This window comes from Seriola dumerili, unplaced genomic scaffold (assembly GCF_002260705.1).
Source record: "Seriola dumerili isolate Sdu_G_001 unplaced genomic scaffold, Sdu_1.0 BDQW01000290.1, whole genome shotgun sequence".
NCBI classification, from domain to species: Eukaryota; Metazoa; Chordata; class Actinopteri; order Carangiformes; family Carangidae; genus Seriola; species Seriola dumerili.
This window is the reverse complement of record NW_019174545.1, coordinates 863498-885876: the sequence shown is the minus strand read 5'-3', so window position 1 is coordinate 885876 and position 22379 is coordinate 863498. Positions and strand designations below refer to the sequence as shown.

General features: G+C 39.1%; 1 protein-coding gene across 1 annotated transcript in view; it reads right to left on the bottom strand.

The window, feature by feature from the left end:
• Positions 1 to 22379, bottom strand: part of stpg2 (sperm tail PG-rich repeat containing 2) — a 53929-nt gene that overhangs the window by 9309 nt on the left and 22241 nt on the right. Inside the window, exons 9-10 of the mRNA XM_022757608.1 lie at positions 20742 to 20905; positions 20465 to 20557 (exon numbers count right to left, since the gene is read on the bottom strand). Of these exons, the coding sequence (XP_022613329.1) occupies positions 20465 to 20557; positions 20742 to 20905 (257 nt within the window). The remainder of the gene's footprint in view (positions 1 to 20464; positions 20558 to 20741; positions 20906 to 22379) is intronic.

Genomic DNA, 22379 nt, shown 5'->3' with positions numbered 1-22379 from the left:
GGTTATGTGCCTCCACCAAGCAGTCAAGTTGCAGGAAATATGGTCACAATCTCCCCTTCCTGAGTTACAGCACTGAATAATAGCCAGAAGTGTTTTCCAACATTATGATTGAACATCATGATGTCACAGTGAAGTTGACCTTTGACCATTTGGATATAACATGTCATCACATAATTTTATCCTATGAAAACATTTGTGTTAAATTGTGTCATAATTAGCATAAGAATTTGTGAGTTGTGGCCAAAAATGTGTTTTGTGAGGTCACAGTGACCTTGACCTTTAACCACCAAATTCTAATCACTTCATCCTTGAGTCCAAGTGAACGTTTGAGCCAAATTTGAAGCAATGCCCTCAAGGTGGTCTTGAGATATTACATTCAAGAGGTCAGAAAAATGTTTTGTGAGGTCACAGTGACCTTGACTTATGACCATCAAAATCTAATTAGGTAACTGTTGAGCCCAAGTGAATGTTGTACCAAAGAAGAAGAAATTCTCTTAAGGTGTTACTGAGAGTGTTCACGAGAATGGGACGGATGAACAGCCAACCCAAAAACATGATGCCTCTAGTTGTCGCCGGTGCGGAGGCATAAAAAACAAAAAATGTTAACCTCATGGTGGCACTAGAGGAAAAGTCAAGGGGATTGCCAAAATCAGTGGGCCAAAAACACATACACTTTGCACATAATTTCTAAATACTGGAAAGAATTGAATGATAGTGAAGGAAACAAAAGGTTGAGTCACAGTGTCACCTTGCACTGTCTGTAACACTCAGGGAAATGTCTTACAATGTAACACACAATTACCCACAAAATGTGGCATTTCTGGGGTCCCCTTATTACATCACACAACTGACAGGTCCACAGCATAACAGACACATGCTCATTATGAATAACAAATGACCCGTTCACCCATCTGTTATCAGAACACTGTCAGACTTGTTACAGTATCACCCATGACACACATTCATGCATGAATATCACTTGTGCAGACACAAGGACATATAGCGCATGTCACATAATCTACATGCAAATGCAGACAAACACACATCCACATACACACACTCACACATACACTGATATCTCCTCCATGGAACAAATGAGAGCTTGGCTCACCACTTCACGCTGTTTCCCCACGAAGGGGGAAGCGATGATAAAAAAAAACAGGCAACATATAATAGCTTCCATAACAATGTCATTACAGTCTTAGTCATTAATGAATTGCTAATAATTAAGCTACACACAGAGGCACAATTGCTGATGTGAACATGTAATGGATCCCAGTTGAAGAAATTGGGATCTGAAAAGGGAAACGGGTGAATCGTGTCACCTGGTTAAAAACTTGCACTTGCACTACCACTGCTACAGAGGAATCTGAGTTACTGGGGATTTGTCTTGTCGGTGGTACTCTGAATAATGGATGGCGTAGGCTGAATATAGCTGCACGATCCATTTATCCTAAACATAGCAGAGCTGTCATTTACCTCAAACTGTCATTTCCCGACCGCTGTTTTCTCCTTCTCCTCCTAGGTAGCCGTCCATCTTTAATCATTGCTAACCTGGGCCATTTAGCTTTTCATTATAGACACAGTGGGAGGAAAAGGAGTCAAGCACAACATGTGCACGACGATACAACCTCACACACACACATATACAGCGATACTGTTGTCAATTTACAGGCAAACGGAGACACAAACATATTCTGTGTGATGTTAAATAGCAACTGTAGCCTTGGAGGAAAAGGAAGATAAACTGAATGATGGTGAGGAAAACTTGTATCACCTGTTACTGTTTCCTGTGGTTTGGTTTGGAGTATGTCTCATTGTGGATTTGACACAGAGACACACACACAAACCTGTCACAGATATATCGAACAGTGCAAAGCAATCATCCTCCAACCTCTGCCACAAAATGTGCACACACCCACCCTTCGAGGAGCCCTATGGTCTGCAATTATGCCTGAATATGGAGCAAACCACTGTTCCCAGTAGCAGTCATCACCTACTGACAGCACTCAGGTTTCCTTTAATTACACACCCTTGACATTTAGACAGCTCAGTACTTATCTTCCAACACACACAAACACTTTTTCCTAATGATTCTGTCACATTGCCCTTGACTGTCTGAAAAATATCTCAGAGCACATATACTGTATACTGTATATACTGTAGATACCAGATACACATCTGTGGCAGGCAGACAGTGACACAGAATACTTGAAATTGAATATTGATGTGATGCTAGCACCAAGACAGTTTGTCAGACCTAGACAGTTTTTTTTTTGTTTTTTTTTTCAATAAAAGGAAAATGAGAAAAATTTACACAAGAAAATGATAACGTCATATTTTTGATGCATGCAAAATGGTTGATACGAAAATAAACTTAAAGTCATAGTTCTAGTTCATCTAGACAATGTAGAACAAGTGACCAAGCATGCTGTGAGAGGAAATCATTAAAACATGAGGTCATGGTAAGTACTAAATAAAGTAACAGGTAAATACTAAATTAAGTAAAAGTGTACAATAGGAGGCAGTACAGCTGAAGTACAATGACTGTATACAGCATTGTATGTGCTGAATGTAGTATTGCAATGGGCAGTGCAGCTTTACAAACAGTAAGATACTGTCAGGAGACACACCATGCATCAACAGAGTCAAGTCCAGCTCAAAATCCATGTTAAGTCACATGTCATAACAGACACAGAAGAAGATATAAAAGAAATTAGTGTTTACAAAACAGTGCATCTCCAGTTCAGTGTCTGTCTTCAGGTCAAATCTGACATTGTTGATGGACTTCTCTAAAATAATCCTTTCTAGTCAAAGCACTCTGTATCTGCACCATCATATTGCCATTATACTGGAGTTCCCTGTACAGTGCACAGTTCATTCACAACAAGTGTTTGAAACACACAGCTCAGAACTGTTACCTTGACCAAGCAAAATGAATTTGCAGGAAGGACTTTTTCTATTTGCTTAAATGTTTGTTTAAAAAACACGTTAATATTTAATATTTTCTGAGCATTTCTTTTCCGATTGGAAAGCAATGTCTGCATCACTGGTAAATTATTCAAGATGATTTATGTCTTTTCATTGTCCAAAAGTGACAAGTATTCTGAGGGCAATTTACAATTTAGTACTTGCAAAATTTGTCCATGTCCTTAGGTGGTTGAATCAAGGTTTGTGTTATCCATTTGGGAAAACACTGACGTCCTTTTTCAAAACTGATGTCCACCCTGATTGTGGTATTAATTATATTTTGTCCAATATTTTGCCATTACTAATATTCAAAATAAACAACAATGACTCCTTAACATAAAATAATGTATGTAACTTTGTAACTAATTTAAGATTATTCATATACATTCACCTCCCTGCACAATCAAGTAAGAAGAACATGTCTAGCACCAGCTTCAGCAGAATTTAAAAGAAACAAAATGCAAACACAAAATAAGACGAAGAACTTTCTTATTATCCTCTTACAGAAATACCATGTTCTCTCACACTAATGACCACTCAAGCACACCTGACAGTGGCCACACTAACGACTTGGCTTAGTATGTATAGTGACAGCTTTGACTAATGGCCAGGCATAACACATGAGATATCTGTGCATGTGTGTGTATGTGCGTGTGTGTGTGTGTGTGCGTGTGTGCATGTTACCTCCACATTCCATTTTTCATCCCCTCATTACTCTTAAAACTTTTCATTCTTCCTCTCAGAGCAGAATGCTATTTTCAGACTCAGTATTTCCATATTTCAGATCTTTGTACTATAAATAATATATATTCTGAGTGTGCATATATGCAACGTGTCAGTGTGTGTGTACCTACAACATATACACATATGCATTTTTTTTTTTTTTTTAATCACCACTGATGTTGCTCTGGCAGGATTGGCTCTGATTCAGGTAAAAAATAAATTTGGTAGTGTGTGGTGAGCTGAGAAACAATCTGGCTGAACAGAGGCTATATTATGAATCTCGTTGGGAACTCTTTTGTACTTTTTGTTCCACAGTTACAAGAAAGTTCAGCACACTTGAAATGAAAGTCTAAGTAACTTGTACTTCCACTCTGGAAATGTGTGACAAAGATGTTACCGGTAGTTTCCATTTTAAAAGCTGCACATCCTTAAACCAGTCATTGCACTAACTCTGTCTTCTGTCCTGCTGGGATACTATGCAGATAATGAGCAGGTTGAATATCCCAATTTAGAGTCTAATAAATGATAATGGTTACTTGGGTTCTGCCTCTTAAATCCAAAGTGTCACTTGAGGTTCATCTGTTCCTGTTTACAATGAACCATGCTGGCAGCCCAGAAAATGCTGCATATTAAAAAGTGTACGCAAAAGTGTACACTGAACAATAAATTCTGTCAGTGTTCTCCTCTTTTCAGTTTATAAAGGTTTTTTTTTGCTCGTTTAAGATACCCTATTTTATGTTTTAGTCGTCTGCCCTTAAATAGAATCAAAGGAAATCATATACCAGTCCCTCCAGGATTTTTTTGGGATAGTTGCGGGCTAAAATACATGATTTTCGCAGCAGCTTGTCTTAAAAATTGTGATGATTTCTTAAATATTGCGATGATTTTAGATGTTTCTTTTTTTGCAATGAAACTTTGGGAGCAAATAAAAATTGCAAAAGTTGCCGCAATCTTTTTTTATATACGTAATTCATTAAAAATCAATGGCAACATGTACCAGTGAGAATAAATCCAGTGCAGTGCAGTTGGTGACCCAGTCTTCAAATCTTATAGGGAAATAGATCAAGCGATTATGCTCCTCTGCTCTGTCTTCGCACAGGTAGAGCTGATCTTTAAAATCAGTCACATAGTCACATATGTGTGCAGCTTCACAACATGCTTCAAAACCAGAAACAAGGAAGTGAGTTTGGTGACATACATCAAGGTTTTGTGCAGGGAATGGTATGATTGGTTCAATGATATGATTGGACAAAAATGCGAGGTCGCCCGAATTCACGGGGATTGGTTGAATTTGTGTTAATTGTTGCAATCGCGACATTCTGGAGGGACTGGTATACCATATTTAAGTCCATTTAAGCCTACTCCTTTCAATGGCAAAAGCTTTAAACTGGGACAATTCTGTGGAGAAAAAGAAGCTTTGTTTCCACAGTGAGTGAAAACGTTTGAATTTTGGTCGTCACAAGTAAGAGTTTTGCTTTCTTAGACTTTTTATTGCCAGTACAAAAGTTCCTCTACCAGATACTGTCCTCACACTCAATCAGACAATGCTTAGCAATTCTACTACAACCATGACATTGAAAAAGTCTGCTGTGGGGCACCATTTTTATAAAATTAAGCAGCACTTTGTTTTAACTGCCTAGCTGTGTGTATGTGTGTTGCTTTCTCTTATGTAACAAAATAGAGCGTTTGTGCTTAAATGAAAAGTGAACACAGCATTTGTTTGCTTGTTTTACTCCCAGAATCTAAGTCATTCTGTGTCATAAGCACAGCTGGTGTCTCATCATAGAGCCTGATAACCATCTGTCTGATTTCAGTAACGGCGGTATGGCTGGTGTCATAAGGCCTTAATGAGGTTTTAGACAGGTCTTCAATATAGATGGAATGACAGAGGGAAACCATATGGGTCCCATTCGCTTCCTATTCACACTTTATAGGCAGCAGTTATTCTAACAATTTGCTGACAGCTACAGTTTTCTGCTGTGTTGTGTAGTCTTGTAAATCTTGCTTTCTCCTTTATTTATTTTTACTCTCGCCGTATCTGTTTAGTATCATCTTGTCTTTCTTTGTTCCTCCTTGTCTTCTTTTCTCTGTCCATCATATTTTGAGGTCGACTGTTCCTCCTTTCTCCTTCTTTTTTCACCTGACTCTTCTTCTAGCAGTTAAAAAACTGCATCCACCAGCACGTCTTTGTTTTTGTTTTGTTTTTTTTATGTCTATCATATCAACTTGCTATTTTTGCTTAACCTCTCTTCTTATCTCACAAGTGCTCGTTTGTCTACTTTTATCACAAAGCCTCAGTTCTCTAATTTCCCTTCATCTTACGTGGCATTTACATGTTCACAGACACACAGCCAATCTGCATTTTGGGCAGAATCAGTTTGGACAAGATCCCAGCTTGGATTAAACAGAGTGGGTCTGAACCCACAGTATATTGAAACCAAGACTTAACTGCCTCTTTTTGACTGATTTATCTAGTAACCAGTAAGCTGTCTGTGGAGTCTGGCAGGTAGAGAGTCCTGTGTAAATACTGACAGCCACAGCCGGGGCCCTCCTGAACAACCAGCCATCCAGCAAAGGTCCAGAAGGCCTGGCTGAGCAAACACCCAGTCCAGGCCTACTTACTTCGTATTGGACCAAGGTCTCCCTGTTGTCCCCCCTGGCTGCCTGCCTGGCTGACTGTCTGGTTGGCTCCTGAAATCATCACCTGCTACCAAACAGCTGTCCATAACCAAACACACACAAAAACACACAGCAGCTGCCTAAAATGAGTAGGTGCCTACACCTGTATATGGGTGAACACACACACAAGGCACTACACACACAGCTGCTGGCCACAGCTGGTACCCATACTTTGGACAGAGAAATGTACATGTAGTCATGCACGAGCACACATCAGACACAGCTGCTTACCACATGTGCTTACTTCATCCACATGAGGAGTGGGCCGTACAGAGAGACAGAGAGAGAGAGAGAGAGAGACAGAGAGAGACAGAGAGAGAAACTTAAGAGATTTATTAATCGACAGAGAAAAAAAGAGGAGATGCAGAGCAGATAACAACAAGACACAGAGAGACAGAAGGTAGAAATGTGAAAATCAGAAGGGATCTGGATCAAAAGGCAAAAGAGAAGAAAACTGCAAAGATTTGGAAAAAAAAAAAGAAAAGAAACAAAACAGAGAAAACTGGAAACATAAGTGAAACACAGCCCTCATAATAGACAAAGACAGGATCAAATTAAAGGACAAGGCCTGGTCACATCTCACTTCCTCTAATCCAATCTACAAGTGGAAAATAAGTTTTTAATTTGTTTAAATACTGATCTCTATTCTGGGCAGCGTCACAGGTTCCACTGGTATCTGCTGACGATTCCATTATTCTCAGATAAATAAATATAAATGGGATCCAATCTCTCCCATGCTAGTGAAGATTTTCAAAAGCAGGTCAATACAAATGAAATTTGACAGACGGAGCATGTGGCAGGTTCTGACACTGGACAGAAAAGGTGCATCTGAAAGACTTCATTCATCAAAATGATGGTATTTTATCATCCAGGACCACATAAAAGCCGCTAAGTGACTGTATTTTTTAATTTGTGTGTTTGTGTGTCTCTGTTTTCCTTCAATATGACACTGAATTTAAGACAGAGAGGGAGAGAGAGAGAGAGAGAGAGAGAGAGAGAGACAGGAAAGGAGACAATATTTCCCGTGTATACGTGCCAGCTTTTTCCAAGAAAGAGAAAAAACAGCAAACAAATCAGTTTAGCCTAAAAAAAAAAAACAACTTAATTCAAGGTTCCCTCACTAGGTTTTTCCTGAGCTTTTAACCATATCCCATTATCATCCATCTGCATCAACAAGGAAAGGTTATGTTTACAGTCAGTGTTTCTGACCAAATGCAGCGTGCCTGTCCTTGGGGTCTAACAAATGTGTTGAGTGCATTTTTTTCCTCATTAAACATTTGCAAAGCCAATTTTTAAAAATATTTTCAATCCTGCATTGTTTACGTTCAAGTTTGCTAGTTTGTACTCATCTTTCTCATCCCTTTGTTTGCACAGCGCAACGTTACTCTGCGTGTTACTGCCACCAACTGTAAATCAGCAGAACAGCGTGAAAACTAAATGTGTGCTGGCACCCGATAAGGAAAAAAACGAAATGACGACCCACTTGTATAAACATTGCTCCATAGCATTACTAGTGGTCAAAAAAACACAGGGCGCCTTTAACCAAATCTTAAAGATAGCACGGGGAGATTAGAAAAGGCTCATGTGAACAGTTTTTGTAACAGTCATATGAGTCACACAAAAGACCTTTTTTGTGTTAACATGAGGCCTTTTCGACTACACTTCAATTTTGGCTTGAAAGGTTAACACAAACATGCACCCTGGCTACCACTGTGTATGCAGGATAGGTGTGTGATGGGTGATTATCGAAACGGCAACACAACATGGCATACTAATGAAGCATACAGTAAAAGTACGCTCTTGATTTGTGAGAATGCAGGAGAAATCATGTTGTTTTTATCCACCTTCACTTGTAAAGTGTCTTTTATTCTGAGTCACAGGCTGTTTTTGAGCAAGGGCTGTTATTCAGTTGACTTGTTTTATAACAGCAAGACAGCAGGGAGGTAACAATAACCAGGACTTCACAGCAAGAGAGGAAAAGAAGGAAAGGGAGAAATACGAATTTCAGTATGTGATCTCTTCCTCCGAGCAATAACTTAGAGAGCATCCACACATCAGAAAACCTGAGAGTGCTACACAGACAAGTTCTCCATCTGTGCCTTATCACACATTTTAGGACTTACTTGTTCTACTCTCTTTTCTCCATCTTTTCCTCTGCTGCTCATGCATGCCTCCTCATTTTCCACATTTCCACTTACCCTTGACGCTCTCCTTTTAATGTCTACAGTCCACTTTCACTTATCTTTTACTTCACCTTCTCTCCCCCTCCCAATGGTGTCTTTTTAAATCAAAACGGATTGAAACAATGTCCTAGTGCTATTAAAAGATGTCAACATTATATTTTCATTAGATATGAATCGCTTAATATGTATCTATTCCAGTCAGAGCAGGAAATTAAGCTTACCACAACTTAATTAGAGGACAGGTGAGGTCAGAAGTAAGAATCAGTCCATTTAGCAAGTGGCAAATTAAAAATCTTGTAGAAGATTAATACTCAAACCATATATTAGGTGACATTTTGGTCACTTTCTACCTATACTCACATTATGCCAAAACCACTACAAATCACTGTTGAAAAGAAAATCTGTCTTATGACTTGACACTGGTATGGTTAAGGTTTGGTTAGGTTTAAGTAATGAATGTCTTTGTCAGGTTTGGGGAAAGATCAGGGTTTGGCTTAAAATTACTTCTTTGTTAAGGTTAAGGAACCTTCACCATCGTGGTTACAGTAACAACCACTTTCTAAAGGTTAAGGCAGTAAAGAAAACAACACTGACTGTCGATAGGAAACAGGAAATGAACAGCAGTCTCCTGTGTTAAATTCGGACGCTTTGCTGACCCATCCATCTCTATGGACCTACAGCTCTATACCAGCATCATAATACTTCCTCCTTTGCTCCTGATGGAAAAGAGAAATTACTATACACATCAGAGGCTTGTATCACATGGACATAAATAAATGTTATATTTGGGCATTTACTGAAACAACAAATGTTGTTTCGCTTTGGAGGACGTTCTCCAAATTGCTATATAATTTGTTGAGCGTATTCATGCTCCTTGCTTTGATTTTAATGACACCCATGGCCTTCCCACAGCGCCACCATCAGGATGAATATTAGTTAAGAATAGAAAGATAATTTGCATGTTTTGTGAGGGGTCGTGAATAGCAGCTTTTAGAAGTCACTGGCACAACTTTTGCGGTTGGTCTTTAAACTCTTTGTCGATCATCATCTACCACACAGCTTTTTTTTTTCTCTATCTCTGTTAGCTAATCAGGCCATTATGATCTGAGCATTAGACTTCACTTAGATCCAGCAAACTGTTTGAATTAGAGACTTTTTTTTTCGACCCGTCAGAGAGTCGCACATCTTTTAATGGACAGCAATTTAACATCATTTTAGCTGAAAAATAAAGCAGGAAAAGAGAATAAAAGCCCAGACAGAGTGGCTTAAAAGGTCTAAACTAGTCCGTAAATAATATGTCTGTGAGTAAAAAGGAGACATACAGTAGATCAGGCTGAAGCACTAGACCTGCAGCTTTTACTTCAGACACTCTTATTCAGGCTGTATTCACATAGACATTTGCCCTACATTAAAACAACACAATGGGGTGGTGGGGACGTGTTGTTTCATGTACTGGACAGATAATGTAATGCCCCGCTGTAGGAACAGATTTATATGTAAAGAAAAAAAAAAAAAAGTTGAAGCTTTTTAGACTTTTTTTCAAGAAAAACTGGACACATGGCGCAAAAAACCTGGCTTGAGAGAGCTGAACCTGCAGGGGCACAACTGAAGCCTGAAGGCAGCGTGTTTAACATTAAGAGCTTTTTATTTGATGCCCTCACCCTCTGTTTCACAAGGTGTGAAGGAGAAGAGCAGGTCTTTTCTGGCCAGGCTTTGGTGTCAGTGTTACATAAGGGAATGGATTTATGGGGTTTTCTCCCTAAGCCAAGAGATTCTCTTCATTGTGTGAATTTATAGAGTGATAGTTACTAATAGTAACTCTAGCTCAGTGATGACAGGTGACAGTGCTGCTCTGCAAGTCACTGAAGACTTAGCGTGTGTTCAGACAAAATGTAAAGCAAATTTTAGCAGCGATGCGAGTGAATACAAAGTCAGTGGAAAGACAATTTGCCTGGGGCTTTATGAATCTACTTCATAAACATACAGAGACCAGAGAAAAGAGGAAACTGCAACAGAAAGAATTGGAGTTCCTGGCAACTTCTGCGACTGAGCTGTATATTTGTCTTCAGCTCAATCAGAGGCTGATCTGAAGACAAATACACATGCAGACTCCCATAGACACGGCTGGTGCATCTGTAGATAACTAGTTTATAGCTACCGCACAGATGATACGCTATTTGGTGCAAATAAACACACAGTTCAGTGACCAGATTCTAAACACAAGCGATATTCAGACAGACATTAGAGCTGTGTTAGAAAATTTAGCCCCCTCATTCATATCACTGGCTGGGGGGCAGACATAGAAGGCTCTGTCAAAGAAAAACAACAACAAACCAACAAAAACGCAGGGTCATCCAGCCTAGTCTCTAACATGAACCATGTATTTTTAATGTTCACCTCACAATTGTTGTGATGCGGGATGAAACAGTTGTTGCCATGATAACCCAGAATTATAAAATCCTTTCTTACTTGCATTATTAACCACTGTGCAGTGTTGTGGCTTCTGATAAGCCTTCAAACTCAGGGATCTAAGACTCACATCGGTCAGTCTGAACTCCTGCTTACTGGATAAGGAGTTGTGTTGCTTGTGGCCTTTAGCTGTGGGGAGTCTAGATGATTTAAATATTGTAATGAACAGCTGAGCTGAACAAATCAAAGTAATGTTTTACTGTGACTTTACAGTTGAGGAGCAAGTGAAGAGGCTGAGGCAGATAGGCAGTAAAGACAGGTAGATGGGTAAATCAGCAGGCAGACGGACACATGGCCACAGCGACACTTTGGCAATGTGACTGACTCATGAGCACAAAATCAATATCATTGCCTGTAATTTCCTTTTCTATTTTGTTTATAGTCGAGAGCAAATAAAAGAGAGTGGGCAAAGTGAGGGAGAGACACAGAGACAGAAAGAGGGAGTAAAAAGCTCTTGTCAGAAACACTAGTCAATACAGCTACTGGATATGACAGCACCACTGCTCTCCTCCACCCCATCTTCAAATCGTTCTATCCGTCACGTTCATGAATTGTTCAGGACACTATTGTGCAGAGTATAATGGGAGTGTTACCATCTGAAGCCTCGGGGTGGAAGTGTCACTAAGCACTTCTTCTCATTCGGTCACTTAATTGTGTGTGTGTGTGTGTGTGTGTGTGTGTGTGGGTGTGTGCGCACGTGCATGCAACTCTGTGTGTATGCATTCACAACTGCATGCAAACAAACACATGCATATACATCTGCTGCATGTACACACTGGGTATTGTATGTGTATTTATTTGTTCATGGGCACATTTTGAGTGACTCACTTTCTCGTCATGTGTGCTGGTGTGTGTATGTGTCCGTACTCGAATTCTCACAGGGACTCACACCATCATCATTACCCTGACAGCTGACAGTAAAATCCATATCAAATCTATAACTCCATTTTCCTGTTTTTGTTCCTTTCTTTCATCACCCGAATCCCTTGTCTCCCATAAACAGAGGCTGCACCATGACATGCCATTAGCTGTCCATGGATATATCATAAAAATGCAATGAAACACAGAGACAAAAAGTCAATAAGTGACAAACCTTGGGCCTCTGCATATTTTCCTATCCCAGATATTTCAAGATATCTTGCCCATGGCATTACCGTCAATGTGCTGTCACGCTCTTTGTCTGGCTCACATAGCATTTATTTATTTATCATCTTGCTATCTCTCAAGCCACGGACAGCAATGTCTCTTCTTCTCATCGCTTATGCCTTTTCCATCTTTCTCTCTGTCTACATTATGTTTTTCTGTCTCTGTCACAAGCCTTTCTTTCTATCTGTCCCTCTTTCTTGACCATTCATTCATCCCTGTCTATCCCATCCCTCTTCACTCTTCACATTTTTGTTTTCGTTTAGTTCATTCTGCAGAGCAGGGGGTGATGCTGCTCTTCAGTTTGATAAATGTATGTTCAGCAAACACTCTAATTATCTCAACCAGAGCTAATAGGTTAGATAATTACACATTATACACAGAGTCTCTGTCTCTCTCTTACTCTATCTATCTCATTCTCTTTTTCTTTCCTTCATTCACTCCTGCTTCTTTCTTTCAGTTGCATTTTTTTCTCTGTCTCTCTCAGGTCTATTGTGTGTGGCATCATTTTCTGAGAGCAATGTGGAGCTTTTCCACTTGTCACTGACATTATTGAGGTTTTCCTTGACCGTGTCACGGCTTGTGAATGATGTCTATCTGTATTGCTGGACAAGAAATACAATACAGTAGCCACTGAGTATGATTTTTATGCAATATATGGCTTTTATGATGGCAACCGAGACCAGAAACAAGTAGGAAGAAAACACAGCGGTCTAGTCTCTGCACAGCCCTCATAGCTCTAACTAAAGTTTGATTTTCAAGCATGTACCTAACACAGTTGCATAACGCAGCCTTCAGGGTTAACAATTTAACCACTAAATTACTGTAATCTCAGCATGTCTTGTCAATCTCAGGAACACGTGCAAAATTACAGTGTACAATGAGTAACCATATAAAAGTACTTATAAATGTTGGCATGGCATTGGAAGTCAGTATATCACCTTCCCTAACAGCGACAGTTGCCAAGTGATGGATGGAAATATCTCCGGTTGAGAAGTCTCTCCTTTTTCCATTTGTTTTCCTTATTATTTTCGCACCATTGCAATATTATGAATCCTGCATCCAATCATTGTCAGTGGTACATGTTATAAAAGCCATGTTTTAATATAGTCTGTCTGATTCCATCAAGCCGGTTACACTGAGAAAGGAGAATTATGAAGTGTTGCTGATTGTCAGCATGACAGATATTAGAGCAGATAAACTGAAATATGTTTGACTGGCAGAGACATTATTACTTGGTTACATCAGCTTCAAATGACTTACATGGAGCCAGAGATCTGCGAACTTTATATTGTCAAATATTTGGCTATTGTAACAGAAAGCTGAAAATGGCTTTTTATTTACTGATGTTATTGAGGGTTATATAAGATATTTTTTTTAATTTATCAAACTTATGTGAAAAAATTTTCCCAAAATTACAATGGTAAATGTCATAAGAAGGTCTGAAACCAATTTTAGTTGAGCAACGAACAATAAGAAAATAACAGTGTAATCCCATATAAGTCACCTTTGGTTACTCTTACACTATTGTATCATGTGATGTCGTTTTGTTGCACCTAATTTACTTTAACATGTAAATAAAGTATAATTAGAAAAGAAACAGGTAGCATGTCATTACAACTTTGTCTACCACCTGGTGATGTCAGTGTTTATATTAACTGGGTGACAGCATTGCATAACCCGCCTGCCACAGCTACGGACCACATCCAGTCTAACAGTAATAACGACACGATGATCTGTCAAAATATTAATTCGTCATTTATGAGCAAATACCTGAAACTAATGGCATTCCCATCAACTTCAGCTGTACTCTGTGTGAGTGCTACTTAGCAAATGTTAGAATGCTAACATGCTAAACTAAGATGGTGAAAATGGTACACATTATACCTGCTTAACATCAGTATGTTAGCGATTTTATTGTGTGTATGTAAGCACTGATGTTAGCATTTATCTCAAAGCATCACTGTGTATAAGTCCAGACTCATAGTTGCTATTTGTTGTTATTTCTATCCATGTTTACCTCAGTAAAATCGTGTGCAATATATCAAACTTATCCAAGACAAGTTGAAAAATCATTGCATTTCACTGGATTATTTTGACAAAATTGCAATCTTAACCCACAATCCAAGACTGGGTATCTGCTGACACAGAGTAAGGGCCAATACTTATGCTTACTTAAGTGTTGAATGAATATGTAACAGACACATTGAAATAGCAGCTGTGGCCTACTTCACCTGACACACTTCTGTTTGTTAATGATATCTGGGATTGGAGCTCAGCTATGCAAACAGAACTCAGTGTCAGAACTCTGAGTCACTTGCCAGTGCGACCACATCATTTTTAGCATTCACACACTCATTTTTACTCTCCAACACTATCAGGCTGAGGTGGAGTACAGAAAAGAGGATTTCATTTTGACTTGGTTTATTTTAGCCAATGCCAGTCAATTAAGATATGCCCTGATTTAGGATCGACTCAGGACATCTCTAGCACTTATAAGTGAAAGTGCACCTCTTATTAAAGCTATTGCTAACACCTCATTATTGAACCAATGCCCTTGCCATTGACAACCCCTCACACTCACTCAGTGTAACAATAACTATCCATCAGAACCTCTATTAATCTCAACATCATTGGCAGCAGAACAAAATCGACAGAGATGACGACAGGCAGGAACATACTAGTAAAAACTGACAGACAGACAAAACGCCCAGTCAGACCTCTCTGCTGTCACTTCAAGGGACGGGGCAATATTTCACTCATCTATAGAAGAGAGAGGAATTCCACTGCCTAAGGGTAAAGCATAGGTCCAAATTAAATTCCACACTTATTCTCCGCCAGCGCTGCCAAAGGGTATCCCACGACCTCTGCAACAGAAAGGTCATCATCAGGAGTAGGAGGAGAAGGCGGGGTGGGATGGAGAAGAAGGAATGTGTACAGCGGGGTAGGAGGTGAAAGGAAAGAAGGAAGAAAGAAAAAAAAAGGGGGAGAAAAACATGAGGGGAGGAGAGAACACAACAAGAGAAAGAAGGGTGGCAATCAAGAGGAATAATACTGGAAAAAGGCAATGGATTTTAAGTGAGAGAAGCAATCTCTCATTTAAGCCATGCTGTACTCATAATCATCTCTGCTTTCAGAGCTGTCATTTCTCAACAACATGTCTGATTCTGTCTCTTCAACAGACAGGTAATCAACTCCTATCAGATCCAGACCTCAAGCTGAAGTACGGATCTGACATAGCTTCAAATATATGAACTGATTGAAGTGTATTTGATTTAGACTGTCAGAAAAGTAAGCATCCTTTGAATAAGGGCACAGCAAACGATAAGAAGCATCAACCTAAAAAGACCGTGCCATGCATGTTGTTCAATATGTTTTAACCACTGTTTGGCAATCAAATCAGTTTAGAGTGGATTCGGGAACAGACTGATTTGAAATTCATGGTGTCAATAGGATACATGATCATAGACTTCGCCTCAAAACAAAGCTAACATTTTGGAAACAAAAGATGTGGAGGAGGAAAGCACCTAACAGCAAAGAAAAAGGAAAGGATGTAATAAATATCTTCTGGAAGTCAGATAAGAGGTCTCCCTGCTGTGTTTAATGCACCTCAGAAGACAGCTTCTATCATTTCAACTGAGATGGTATGTCTTTTATATTTCTGGTTTCTAAATCCAATGCAGTGTGAATAATTTCTCCCACAAAAGGTCGACCTCCTCTGCTAGACGAAGCTTTTAAGTCAAAGTACAGAGGACCTAAACTCCCAAACATAAAACAGATAATAAAAACATACTATCTGCCTTTTTTCTTGGTTTTTCGTCTTACTCCCTTCTCATAATCATGATTGCTTCCTGATTAGGCTCTTTTAATATCCGTCCCAGTGGGGTGCCGTTTCCAGGGATACAGCATAGGCTGCAGCACGGCATGTGGCTAACTGTTACAGCAAAGACGTCCCCAGGTGATTTTTCATTAACTGGCCATAAAGGAGGCTCTGCATGGAGCCATTACAAGTGGCCTCAGATCTTCTCCACAGAGCACTCTGAGGTACCAGCCAGAAAGAAAAAAAGAGCCAGTGAGGCAGGGAGGGAAATGTGGAGGCAATATTGTGTCTCTAAAGTATAGTCAAAGTAATTGGGTTTCTTTGTGTTTGTGTATTTGCAATTTTTTGCCTGTTTTCTCCCAGTCCAGAGTGTTTGAAACACTGCAGTCCTCGTCAGCGCTAACCCGGCTGCAGACAGACATGTGCTACCTCCATGACATGTAGTGCAGCCAGCCGCTTCTTTTCACCTCGACCCCGACGGCTCCCCACCCGCAAACACAGCCAATTATGTTTGCAGGTACACACAACCGATCTGGAGGTACTGCGTCTGGGAACTGTACCCCGTTAAAATTTAAATCACTCGGTGTGTGTATGTGTGTGCGTGTGTGTGCGTGTGTGTGTGTGTGTGTGTGTGTGTGTGTGTGTGTGTCTGGCATGTAATGAAACTCTAACACTCATCATTTATACTTGCAAATGTCCAACATTCAGATCTTGATCCAGTCATTATGTAGACAGTGGTTAGTGTGGCTGTTTTCTATATTTTTCTACTGTCTACATTAGGATGTAGCACACCGTTGATCCTGAGTGAGCCAGCCATCTATCAGTACAATATACTGCAGCCTGACAGAGAACTACACGGCGCATTTGTCATGAAAAATGGCAAACAGTTCAGACAGATATATGAGATAGAGACTATTACACAGGGCGATCAGCACCAGAATTCTTAATGGATCATTCTCAGTTTTCTAATGAGTCCCATCACACTTGCTTAAGTTCATTTGTGATATGCAATAAAATATGATTGACGATGTAACACTAACAATGATGTAACTGTAGAAATACACATAACTCTGTGACTATGTTTATCCAAATTGCCATACAAAATGCTACGAGTGCAAAAACTGAAACTGTAACAGATGCCATGCTCTGCCCAGTGGTGTATTATTTGCAGAGACATATAGTACAATTCATGAGGACAGCAAAAATGATATTCCTTGCCATCCATATAGTTTCATGACATTGTTTTTCTAATATGTTAGAGGGTGGACCAGGGTGTAAAGTGATCATCCTTCACCCAGAAGAAGCTATCCCTGATCTCTGATGTCACTGTGTATTATGCTGATTATTGATGCAAGTTTATTTGATGATATTTCCATGTGTGTCGCCTATAGATTTCTCAGGCTGCGCTCCTCGGACATAGTAGCAGCAGCTCTCAATCCTGCTCCTCTGTACCCAGTCCTGCTGGTTTCATGTCTCACCAGGTAGTTAATTGCAGTCACTTGGTGTCTGAGGTATAAAACACTCCCTGATTAGACAGCAGCAATGAACACCAGAGTGGCTCTGTGTCCCGACACTGAGGATTGACAACCACTGGGCCTGGATGAGACATGAACATGGTTGTTTTCTTACTTGTGAAACATCATTTTCACAAGTAAGCATTTTTATCATCAATACTTTAAAAGATTTTTGTCAAAAAAAACAGCATTTCTCTTAGATATAAAAGTTCATTCAGGGATATTCAATACTAGATCACAAAGTGTCAGAAATTCCAGCTTAAACTTATTTTTTCCACATTGTCATTGGTCAGGGAATGTGATTTCCACTGCCAGATTTCTCCTGGAGAAAGCCAAATTCTTGTCCAGGTGTACATGTGACTGGGTTTCTAATTTGCTTTATTACAAGTTATTGTGAGGAAGTTAGTTATATCAGCAGTGTATAACTGAGTGATGGATGTGAATGAAAGCCATGATGTGACAAACTAAACCCAGTGACGTTGATTCAAGTCAGTGAAATTTTAAGTACATTTTTATTTATATCACAAATATCATAAATTTGCCTCAAGGGGCTTACTTGAGCTGTGCATCTACAATTTTCTGCCATCTGTGATAAGTGCTGAATTACCCTTTAAACTCTGCCTTTCTAGAGAGCGGCATAGTTTGCGGTGTTAAGATCAGTTCTGGAGACCTTTGCCTCAAGATTTAGATAACACTTCTAACCTTTGGAGTTAATCAGATTAAACAACAGCTGGTACCCAGAAGGGTACTCGAAATACAAATTGTGTATTTTGAATATTAAAATGCTGTAGCGTACACTTTAGCAGGAAATTTACATAATTCATTTTTTCAATACTAGTCGGTAAGATTCAATCGCTAACCCTCACAACCAGCTGCTTCTGTGTTTCTTCATTAGCACATTATTTATATGCAAGTAAACACCATCCTGTGTCATCCAGAGCAAAGAAATCCAGCTTTCACAATCCAAACATTGTCACTTGTTCAAATGTAGCACTGTTGCTGTTGTTATTTTTTTGTTGGCATTAACATCAAGCACTGCAGGCATAATGGTGTTGTAATGCAAAAGTGTAAAAAACAAGGGTTTTAGAAATATTTCCTATAACATTTAAAAATTATGCAATGCAATTATAAAACACTGCCCTAAAAATAAAGACACTCACTGAATCTACAGTGTTGTGCTGTTACCATCTCACAAGCACTTTTAAAAACAGATTCACTGTTCAGATTCAGTTTTGACACAAAGTTCTCAGCTGGGTGGGTATTTCAGGGGTAAGTCCTCAATGGCCAATGACAGTTTTCAGAGTAACAGCTCAACTGTCCACAAGCGCAACAAGTGGTGCAACTTTTTCTGTTTCTCTCCACCAACTGTGTCAGAACTGAAACTGAAAATATCATCAGCATAAATAAAACTAGAATTAATGCCTCGCCAAGTTGCAGGAAATAAGGTCACAATCTCCCCTTCATAAGTTACAGCATTGAATAATGGCCAGAAGTGTTTTCGCAGAACATTATGATGTCACAGTGACGTTGACCTTTGACCATTTGAATATGAAATGTTATGACTTCATTTTATCCTTATAGACATTTGAGTTAAATGGTGTCATAATTAGTGTATGAATTTGTGAGTTATGGCCAAAAATATGTTTTGTGAGGTCCCAGTGACCTTGGCCTTTGACCTTTGGGCACCAAAATCAAATCAGTTAATACTTGAGTCCAAATGGACATTTGTGCCAAATTTGAAAAGATTCCCTAAAGGCATTACTGAGATATCGCGCTCACGAGAATGGGACGTACGGACAGACGGACGGACAACCCAAAAACATAATGCCTCAGGCTCTGGCTATAGCCGGCACAGAGACATAAAAACTGGCAGCAGATGCAAAAAAAAAAAAAGCTATAGCAAGAACAAAGGAGAAACTTCAATGAGTGAAATGAGAGTGGAGAAAGTTGAAGATACTTTTTAATACTGAAAGTCTGATTTTGCTTTGAGACAGTTTTTAGGTTTCAAATAACTTTTACTCTCTCTCCATAAGACTTGAGAAGCTTTGTTCACTCATATTAAAACAATTCTAATTCCATAGGAATATAGGTTTTTTCCACTCTTACAAATGTTGTTGATATTCAGGTCACTGCTAGAAAGGAGTCAGTTGACTTAAATGACACAAATCACTGAAGCCTGTTTGGATATGAGGTTTAGATAAATGTGTCTCTGTGAGCAACCCTTAAGATTAATGCCCTGTGGCTGCAGAAACACCCAGCTTTTTATCTAAATAAGTACAAGAATATGTAAATAGAATATCTCTCTATAAAAATGGCAGATTCACTACAGTAATATTAAAATATTCAACACTAAATGTACTTAAAATCATACACATAAAAGTAAAAGCATGATGTCCTGTTGTTTTAGTTTTAGGCCATATGCATAAGTATTGATGATAAATATAAAAGGAAAGTAACTGTTTTGAAATACAGTTGAATAAAATTATACTTACAGGTGGAAAGCCAGAGTCAGGTATGTGAATATATTATTAACAACAGTTAGAAAGGAATAAAATCAGGGAAGTGGGCGAGGGACAGGAACAAGGAAGATCACAGGAAAAGGGAAAAGAACATGGGAGAGGAACAAGAAACTAATTATCATGAATTGTGACCTGTTTTCTTCATCATAAATGAGCATTAGCAGGAAGAGGAAAACAAAAAAAGAAGCAGTCAAAGAAAATTAACTGCTGGAAAACAGGACCCTTGGCGTAGTGGGTCAGATGCTGCAGCTGCGATGGCCCATTTATGAAAGGAAAAACTTGGCAAGTAATTCTGTTTTACTTCATCTTAGACTCTTCTGCTAAGTAGGTTTGAGCAGCTTTACAACAGAAACTTGGAGTGTGGATGAAAAAGAATAAGAAAAAGACAATAGTGGCGGAAACTGGGAAACAAAGAGAAAGAGGGAGTAGAGAGAGGAGACTTACTTTAGCAAGTAGTGATAATGCCAGACGTTCTGTGGCTGATTTGAAAACCGCTGTGTGCTGCTTTTTGTAGCGCTCCTCTGTCTTCTTCTCTGTCTGAATACAAACATTCAGCTGTCACACACATGCATACAAATACGGTGATCAGGATATGAACAGTTTTATGTAGGGCTCAAGTAATAACAAAGCTTTGTATTTCAGCCCAGTTAATATCAGGGTATATATATCTCCTCAAGAAGGAGTAAATGAATGACTACAGTATATTGATGGATCTTCCTACCTCATACTGTCCTGGACTTGGGGCCTCTATCGATTCCTTGTTGTGGAAGAAGGAGTTGCGTTGAGCAGAGGAGCCGAAGCCTCCCTTCCTGCTTTGCTCTAAAAATGCCTTTTTAAAACTCTCCTGGGCTAAACCTTGCTCAAACACATTATAGGATCCTGGACCTGGACAGAGTGCAGACAGGGTGATTATTGTGCGTGTTTGTGAAGAGTCATTTTTACGTTGTTCTCAATTTAGTGATCTGAGATAAAATGGTAAAGGGCGACATCCTAGAAAATACTTGTGGTACCACCATCCCTCTAACCAGTCAGTTAGTTCTGTCTAAACCTCATGGAAACACAAACATTAGACACATGTAGCGTAGGTGTAACTATGGCTTTGTGTCGTTAGTTTTGGCAGAGTGTGTAGCATTCATGTCGTGTTGGCGTAAAGTGAAAATGATGCCTGTGCCACACCTGTGATACACTAAATTTAATATTGAGATGTTTTTCTGCTATTTTGATTTGTCCCCTCAACAGTAAAGTATCATGTCTGCATGTGTGAACAGATGCTTTAGTGACAGCACGAGAAGAAAATTCTCAAAAACACAGAAGATTAATTCTACATTACTAATAATATTGCGGCCTAGAAAGACGTGCACACTGGGACTTAAGAAAACAGCTGCATCAATATGACAACACAGACAGTGTGCACAATTTATAAACATGGTATAAATACAGAAAACACAAGTTAAAACAGAAATGCAATATGGGGCAGCTGTGGCTCAGGAGATAGAGCAGGTCATCCACTTATCAGAAGGTCAGTGGTTCGATCCCCAGCTCTTGCGTGTCATATTGCCTCTGATGGCTGTTCCATCAGTGTATGAGTGTTTGTATGGGTGTGATGTATATACTGTATGTGTGAGTGAATGGGTGATAGTGGCAAGTAGACTAGAAAAGCTCTATATAAGTGCAGTCCATTTACCAACACAACTGAGAAACACTTGCTGGCAAAAATAAAAATAAATAAATCCAATGGTTTGGATTTTTTTTTTTTTTTTTAAATTGCACTCATCAGAATAAAATTGTAGTTTTCTCAAATTCCACAAGAATCATAAACTGATTGAGAGCAAACTATTTGTATGAAAAGAAAAAAAACTATTAGGCAACAAAATGCAAGTATAGCTTCTGTACCATGTCAAACAATGAAAGACCCTTAAAGGCAGCCACACAATACAAAATTATATTTTAGGAATAAAGTGCATTAACACCTTTCAATTCAGCTCCAAAGCCTGTCAAATGTGTCTTTAGACGTGCACTGAAAAACCAAACTAACATTTCATCTTTCCAGAAAAATCATGGAACATCCTCGAGTCCAGTCGTACTGAGAAATGTTTTGAGAAGAGACTGCAATCACAGATATAAATTAGTGCGGTCTGAAGTCTGAAGAGTGTTTTGACATAAATAGCTGCTGTTCAGTGTAATATGTGCAGTCCCTGCATGAATACATAAACATATAATTTAAGTCTTTATATTATTGATTATCATTCAGGGCTCTTTTTTTAATTTGTAAGATTAAAAACAGATAATAATAACAATTATCAACCTATTTCAGACTTTCAAAGGCTAAATGCATTGGAAACGACTCATGCCTCTACCA